Raw genomic sequence first — 8,625 nt, forward strand, 5'->3', positions numbered from 1 at the left:
CTCCACAATTCTTGGGACCATTGCCTTGGCGAGGCGAGTTCCGAAGGGACAATACAATTCTGGACATACATATCGATCTCAATCAAAAGTTGTTTTCTTGCCAGCTTCATTTGCCAAGGCATCTATCTTCCACGATCGAATTGCCAAATCTCCACATGGAATTGACTCGGAAAGCTGCTTGGAATTGCTGATCCGTGGTCCTCACAAAGCTGCCATTTTCTATTTCTGTGTGCGCATCGCATCCCAAGTCAGGCAGGCTGCCGCGATTTGCACAGAACAAGGGCCCCTCGTCCCTGCAATCCAGAGTTCTCACACATGCTTGGAAGTCGGGCTGCCCCTGCAAGATGAAGGAATCGTCCCGCTGCTGCACGTTTGTACGTCGTGGAATCAATCAACGTTAGCTATCGTAACGTTAACCGACCGATCGGGATTGGATAGGCATTGCAATTTCCGTCCAAGTCCGCAGACTTTACGTTGACTTGGGATTGTAGTTTCTCATGTTGGCAGGCTGGGTACAACGCTATCTCAAAGACCGGCCTGGGTTGAGGGACTCGGGAATGGGCGTTGTTGATTCCGTTTCCGTGACGGAAACATGATTCTTTCGCATCTGTTGCACTGGCGACCCATGGACAAGGATGGGCTGTGTACGCCTCTCCATTATTTGATAACATTGGACCCGAACAGGGATTGAATTTCTTTCTTGAGACCTGTTGAGGTGCCGGCCCTGCAGCCGCTTCCAAAGCTCAAACAACTCCCTCTAATTGTGCGCATGGTCCCGGTGGTGGCTTTCGATTTTTTTATGGATTTGCATGGTTTGGAGGTGGTTTAAGAAATGGGTGGGAACTATGCATGACAGGGACGCGGCACATACTTCGGAAAATATGTGGATGAAATGTTTTGAGGTAAGTTTGGAAATTCACCCATGAAAAGGAGTGCGATATCAGCTTCCCACCCTCTTACGATTAGATGAACTGCCCAAATCAATTTGGAGAGGCGTTATGAAGAGCTAGCTTTGGAATCTCGCTGTCAAAACTACTAAGTTTCGAAGGTCAGCAATGACGTGAAAAACAGTAGCGCAAAACAGTAAGCTCGCATGCAAATACTGTTGGTCAGCAATGACGCGGATCTAGTGTGGCCAAGTTGCACTGTGAGAATGATACCTGTCTATGCAATATATAATAAGGAGAGCTTGCTAAGCATTACAGATAACGCTGCTGCTGAATAATTCAAGGGAATGCTGGCGATTGAAGGCAAAACGTTCTGTGGGAATGTGTCGTATGTTGGCGCAAGAGCTGATGAGATCTTTCTTGCCACTACAAAAACGAAGGCGTGATGGGAATATGTATGGCTTGAGGGAGAGTGATTCAGGCAAGGCGGCCGGCTACATATATAAGATAATGGGAGAGGCAGCGGCTTCAGACCTCTCCTCCTCCTCCATGGCCGCTGTCACTAGTTTTGTGTTGACAAAAAGGGCAAGAAGACAAGAGCAAATGGGAGGGCAATCATCAGCCGGTGCATCATCCACAGCATGCGCGGGGCGCATCATCTGCCGCATATATGCCGGGCTATTTAGCAAATAGCCAATAGCCCATATGTCTATACAATTCAATCGAACTGCACAAGAAAAGAAAGGAAACTACGTAATTGGTGCTACCTTCAGTTCAAGTATGAGCTGAATAATATTGGGTTTCTTCAGAGAATGCGAGATCTGTAGGTATCAAGTAGTGCAATTTCAAACCTCTCAAAGTTGATAAAATTCAACTTGTAAAATTGCAAGAATGCGATATCTGCAAGTATAATTTCAAACCTCTCAAAGTTGCAAACCTGCCAATCAGACAGTGAAAGCGTCAAGCCTATCGTTTAAACGTATACTTTCTTTTTATATATTTTAAAAAAGAAGTACAGACAAGTTCAACTCTCAAGAAACAGCCAATCAATCTATATTTTACTTTTAAAATTTTTAAAAGCAGCAGCCAATCGGAATGAAAATCCAAGCTGAACTTCTCAAGAAGAAGCCCATCAAAGGGCGTATAACGTTTAATAACTTCCCCAAATCACACACCTCAAGCTGGGAGCTTTCCATTTCAGGTCTTCAACGGATGGATTGTCGGATGGACGAGAGTGAGTGATGCTAGAGGCTACTGGATTGATTGATTGATTGACTGATTGGTAGGGAAGGAAATAATTCGAGGGAAGCTTTATTATTCTCCATGTGGATGATACATTGCACTTGCAAGTTTCTTTTTATATTTTTTAGGGGTTGAACAACTAGATCTGGCTATGAAGTAGGTGGTCTTGCAAATTTTTGGTTGGAGGGGCCTTTCACATAATAAACTAGCTGGCCGTGCAAATTTAGCAGATTATTGCAACTACTCAGTCTCAAGTCTCTCATTTGACTGTGTTTTGCCAAGGCTCTGAATAGATTTGCTTGTGAATTTGCCAAAGCTCGCTTGTGTTTGCAGCTCTCAAAAGATTTGTTTTGCGTTTGCTAAATTGCCTGTGAGTCTCTGTTTCAAAGCTTTGCAATACATAGCCCTGCCTCCGCTGCCCTATGAGCTAAGATTTTGCAGCCTTTGCTCTGCATAGCTGGGGCAATAGCTTGTGCTTTATCCAGCTAGAACTAGAATAAAATCACAGCGAGGGAGAATAAAATCGGGAGCTGGAAGATCTTCTTAGTTGAACACATAAGACTGCCATGGAGGAGGAAGGAGGTAGCTACTAGCTAGCTCATCACACCCCATGATCACGATTCCCAGGCCACCATCTCGTTCTCAACAACCTTCTTCCTAATTTCCTTTCCACCCCGCTCTCTCAAATTTGTGTGTCCTTTGAAGAAGGTTTACAACCTCTTTTGAGAGACTTAGAGCTCCTCTCACCGACCCCCCCTCTCTCTCTCTCTCTCTCTTTCTCTCTCTGAATCTCTGTGTGCTCTAACCTTGTGAAAGAGAGATATCTGTGTCTCTCTCTGCCCCCACCCCCCTCCCTCTCTCTCTACCTTTCTTTGTCTAATGTGAGGTCTCTCTCTCTCTCTGTCTCTCCCTCTCTCTCAATCTCTTCTCTCTCTCTCTCTCTCTCTGCCTCTCACTCTCTCTCTCTCTCTTTCTAATGTGTGTGTCTCCCCTCTCTGCATCTCTCTCCCGGGCCCCAAACTTCTTAGTTCTCTCCCTCTCTGTGTGTCTATCTCGCTCTCCTTCAAGGTGGTTTCGTTTCCCATTCTCTCTCTTGTGAGTCTCCTTCCACGTGGGTCTCTCTGTGCATACAGTATATAGACCCCATTCCCTTCTGTCTCATGATTCTCAACCCCCTGTCTTCCCTTGGCAAGGTGTCTTCTTCTTCCTCTCTCTCTCTCTCTCTCGTGAGCTTTGTGTGTGCTCCCTCAGAGTGGGTTCCTCTTCTCTCTCTGTCTCTCTCTCTCTCTGCCACCCGTACCAGATCAATAGCTCGTCCTTCCAAAAATTGCAACTTCCCCGCACCACAAACTCGGGTTCCTCTTCTCTCTCTCTCTGTCTGCCACTCCGTACCAGATCAGTAGCTCGTCCTTCCAAAAATTGCAACTTCCCCGCACCACAACTCCACCCCCTTGCTCCTCCTCTCGGTTGTCACACCCAATTTGCCAGCCCCCTCCAGCTCCCCTCCCCCTCCTTGAAATTCTCGCTTTTGCCTCCCCCCCTCGCACATCCAAAGTACCTCGGCAACCCAGCCTGCGGCATTTCGTCGTTGCCTCCCATCCCCGCTTCACCTCCAGCTTGCCGCTTTTATGGTATTTTATAGACCCTTTCACATACAAAATTGAATTGTCGCGTTGGCCTTACATGGGCCTCTCGACTGTTGTCGCTCATTCTTCAGATTTACACGGCTGGTGACAGCACCAAATGAAGCGAATAAGAAGAGAGACCGATTTCTTTTCTCCTCCATTATGGCGACGCTCAGCTCCTCCAATACTAAAACATTTCAGCACCTTCTTTTCCCCAATGATTTCTCTCTAAATGCCTGGCCACTTCGCTGATTAGTTTTGCGAGTCCATGCTCTCAGGAACCGCTTTCAAAATGGGCATTGCCCGGTCTCTCTTGGCTTGGTTCCTTGGCGCCCACCTACTTAGTCTAAGCCTTTCCGCAGATACGACCGATGGATTCGAATCCTCTACGCCTGATTTTGCATCTTCGGTTCTCTCCTTTGGCACCGCTGAGGTGCAAAAATCGGCTCATAATTCAACACAAGATATTTTGGAGATGGCGAAGGAGCCAGCCTTCAAGGACTGGTTGAGGAGAGTGAGAAGAAGTATACACGAGAACCCAGAACTGGCCTATGAAGAATTTGAAACCAGCGCTTTGATTCGGGCAGAGCTAGACGAGATCGGAATTCAATACCGTTGGCCTGTGGCCAGTACTGGCGTAGTTGCGTCGATTGGGACCGGCAGGCCACCGTTTGTGGCCCTTCGGGCGGATATGGATGCTCTTCCAATCCAGGTCGGCAATTGTTTGGACTAGTCACTAAACGTCGCAATTCAAATACTGCATTGGATCAGACTGTACGAATAAGTTCCTAGTTCTCTTAAGGCATTCAATATAAGATGGGCAATCATCGCCTTAGACTTCCAATTTATGCGCAGGAAGCAGTGGAGTGGGAGCACAAGAGCAAGATACCTGGGAAAATGCATGCATGTGGGCATGATGCGCACGTAGCCATGCTTCTTGGAGCTGCCAAACTGCTACAGCGGCGTATTGACAGAATACGGGTATAGGATTTCATACATAGTTGTGTGCTCGTTGTCCACGCGATGTTTTCTTTTAATTTCTCCATCACGATTTGGGTTGTACTTTCGACAGAAATTCCCACATATCTACTTGGTTTGCCTTGTCCAACAGGGAACAGTGATTTTGATTTTCCAACCTGCTGAAGAGGGTGGAGCGGGAGCCGAACGGATGATAGAAGAAGGAGCTCTCGGAGAAGCCGAGGCTATATTTGGAATTCATGTGACGCTCGCCCATCCAACGGGGATCATTGGTGCAAGGCCAGGCCCTGTATTAGCGGGTTGTGGTTTTTTTAAGGCCGTCATTTCTGGAAAGGGCGGTCATGCTGCGCTCCCACAATATTCAGTAGATCCCATTGTTGCAGCATCTTCAATTGTGTTGAGCTTGCAGCAGTTGATCTCCAGGGAATCAAACCCTCTAGATTCGCAGGTAGGTAAAGCAAATGTTTCCTGGTTTATTGCATACAATCTCTCTTTCATTCGTTGGGAAGGCACAGAGGAAGGCTATTTGTGCCAGCGGGGTAGTGATGCCATTTGAAAGCTATTGCGCTGCTGTTTATGTCCCATTCCCCTTTCAAAAATATTGGTCGGATTTAAGGCCTAGAGATGGGCTGTTCTGCAGCATGCTTACAGGGACAACAATCTGCTCCACTTGTAGGCGCAGTTGTTGCAGAAGGCAAATTCCCAGTTCCTTTACCCCTCAGCGGTACTTGTCTTCGGGAGAATCTTACATTAGCTGCCCTCCCCTTTTTCTTGCGATGTCATTCCTTGCTATTTGTGGCGTAGTTATGGTTCATGTAGGTTTGTTGTCCCACTTAGACCCTAGGAACTTCTCCATAGGACTATGTCCCGTGTGCTTACATTCAGGAAAGAAGATTTCTCAATCATCCAGAGTCTTAAGCAACTGTGGAGGAATGCATTCCTGAACTAGGATCCCTGCTAAAACAGGCCTAGGTATGCTTATGGGGATGTTTACGCCCTTTTGACAGCTGGTTGTGCATTGCCTCATAGACACTCATTGTCTTTCCTAATCATCTCACTCTCTTTCCCTGCCCCACTCCCCCAATTGCATGTGCATAGGAACTTTCCAAGTACATCACACACGTACACACAGAGTAAAGCAAAATAATATGTTGAAGTGGGCATTTTGGGACTTATGATGACTAACTGTGGGAAATACATGCACTGTGAATCGCAGGTGGTATCGGTGACCACCTTTGATGGAGGTAGTGCATACAATGTGATCCCAGATTCTGTGGTAATTAGTGGGACGTTCAGGGCTTTCACGAATGAAACTTTTCAAATGCTGAAGCAGAGAATAGAAGAGGTACTTTGGTTTTTCCCAGCCTAGAGCATGCTGGCTGTATTGTTTTTGGAGTCCTCTTTTGCTCGTTTGGGTATAAATACCAAATTGTGTTTAGGCTTGTAGCTAACTGGTGCAGTGCTCTTCTGTCAGGTCATAATGAAACAGGCAGAAGTTCATCGATGTCATGCTGTCACAGATTTCTTGCAGAAGGAACATCCCTTCTACCCTCCAACCATAAATGATCAAAATATGTACGAGCATATACACAAGGTGGCTGTTGATGTTGTAGGTGAACAAAATGTTGTCCAGGCAATGCCTGTCATGGGGGCAGAAGACTTTTCCTTCTTTACAAAGGTCATTCCAGGAGGATTTTTCTTCATTGGGATGAAGAATGAGACCTGTGGTTCGATTCATTCCGGACACTCGCCTTTGTTTTTTCTTGATGAAGAAGTTCTCCCTATCGGTGCAACAATGCATGCAGCTATTGCTGAAAGTTATATTCAACATGCTCTGAAATACTGACTTCTCTCAAGGTATCTCTATTGCCTCCAACCTTTTCTGACTCTTAAATTTCGTTTGGGCTGTAGCAAAAAATATCTTTTGAAAGCATTGCAATTTAGGCATGAGAAAGTAATATGCTTGTATTTCATTCTCCAAAGAAAATATGGTCATGGCAAGCAATGGGCAGACACTGGTTTCTAAGTTGAGGACTGAGATTCAAATTTTGTCATTTATATATCTCCTGGGTCAAAGCTGACAGCGAAGAAACTGTGTGAACTTGTGGGTGCAGGTTGATTCTCAAGTGTATATGGTCCTTTCTGCAACAACTCTCCACTTAAAGCAGACCAATTCTTTCTTGCCAAGTGCATTTATTTATAACAAATCAGCTTTTTCGATGGGATTCAACTTGTGATGCCCTTTAATTCTTTCATAACGAAGTGCAGGGCGTGCCCCAAAAGAATGGATTACCCTTCAAGGACCACTTGATGGCCTGCAAAAGAGAGCCTGTCAAGAGAAAGTACACTCTTTCTTATGTGACCAACTGAAGTCAACAGTTAACGAAATCCCAGATATCATCCAGTCTCTATCTAAAAGATCTCCCTTGACGGGTAATTGAGACTGCATGGAATTGAAAGACTTCGTGTGAAGCCTTTCCAACAATTTATATGTATCCTTGTTGAACCCAAAGAACACTGCTATGGCAAATAAATTTTCACTGTAGCCAACCTATTTGTTAATTTTGTAGGCTATGGGTTGCCAAGATTCTACAAATGAAGAGCAACAAGGCTCGGATAGATCCTTTTTTGATTGCAATCCTGCTGGTTGTAGGGAGTGCCGAGATTTTGTAGACGAGTAACAATTGGATGGAGACCTTTAACCCGTAAAGGTGTGGCAATAGAAAATATCTGCACATTCACAGTCGCAAGATAGCAATGACCCAAACCAAGAAATAAATAAATCATTAATACGTTTTTGTCACCGTAGGCAAACCTTTCCACATGTTCAAATTCAATTGCCACAGAAAAACAATGCACAGGTTCAAATACTTTTACTTCCTTGCTCTCGTGACATCATCAGCACCCATGATGTCATCTTAGAGTTTTCCTTATGTTTTCCTTTCCTAGACCGACTTTGCAAATCAATGGGACCTGCAGGTATTGCCCTACATTCACCAGCTTTACACGCTTGTTGAACTTCTTTTTTGCTCTTTGTTGCCCTTGAGTTTCCTCTTTGGTACCTCCCCTAAGTTTTGATTGATTAGTGCTTGTGTTGTGTTGTTACCTTCTTTCATTGGCCAATTTGACCACCATGGACTTTCCTTTTTGAAAAACATTTGACTAGCCTGCATGTCTTTGTTTAGTGCTTCTTATGCATCAATGATGTCCTCTTTGAGTGTTCCTTATGTTAGCCTTACATGCTTGTGCCAATTTGACCACCGTGGACTTTCCTTTTTGAAAAACGTTTGACTAGCTTGCGTGTCTTTGTTTAGTGCTTCTTATGCATCAATGATGTCCTCTTTGAGTGTTCCTTATGTTAGCCTTACATGCTTGTCAAGCTTCCTTTTTGCTTTGTTGCCTCCCTCAACTTTTGATTGATCATTGTTTGTGTTGTTCACTTACCTTCTTCATTGGCTGCTTTAATCACCATGGACATTTCTTTTTGTTTGGTGCTTATTATGCAATTTTTTCGTCAAACTTCAAAGGTGGACACTCTTCAGCTGCTTGTGCTTTTCAAATTATTTACTACCAAAGGTCTATGGATGAGCTCTATGATGTCAACCAAACTTTCTATGCGCTCTTATGTTGAAACGTTACCTACCATTGGCCCAACAAACTCACGACCATGGCCTTTGTTGGCATGCACTCGCCCCTCGCTAAATTTGACCTTGCATCGTTTGAGATTCATCATAGATTCTTGCCTTCATTGTAGCATGGATTGCTCATGAGGACAATTGTTGCAAACTTCTTGCTTTTATTTTGAATTTCAACATTAATACATTCCTCTCGATATGTTTGCTTGCAATTTAAGATTTGTTATGAATGGAGGAGAAACTTTGGCTTTCTTTTAA

At 44.7% G+C, this 8,625-nt stretch overlaps 1 protein-coding gene across 1 annotated transcript; it reads left to right on the top strand.

Annotated features, from left to right (window-relative positions):
* The first annotated feature begins 3,341 nt into the window (after positions 1 to 3,341).
* LOC147883870 (IAA-amino acid hydrolase ILR1-like 1) lies at positions 3,342 to 7,294 on the top strand. Its single transcript, XM_087398309.1, has 6 exons — positions 3,342 to 4,466; positions 4,610 to 4,735; positions 4,866 to 5,180; positions 5,949 to 6,077; positions 6,207 to 6,589; positions 6,847 to 7,294. The coding sequence occupies exons 1-5, from the start codon at positions 4,023 to 4,025 to the stop codon at positions 6,576 to 6,578; spliced, it is 1,386 nt and encodes a 461-aa protein (XP_087254435.1). The 5' UTR covers positions 3,342 to 4,022; the 3' UTR covers positions 6,579 to 6,589; positions 6,847 to 7,294.
* The last annotated feature ends 1,331 nt before the right edge of the window (positions 7,295 to 8,625 follow it).

This window comes from Dipteris shenzhenensis, chromosome 27 (assembly GCF_047967505.1).
Source record: "Dipteris shenzhenensis isolate YYH24624 ecotype China chromosome 27, Dip_SZ_1.0, whole genome shotgun sequence".
Classification (NCBI taxonomy): domain Eukaryota; kingdom Viridiplantae; phylum Streptophyta; class Polypodiopsida; order Gleicheniales; family Dipteridaceae; genus Dipteris; species Dipteris shenzhenensis.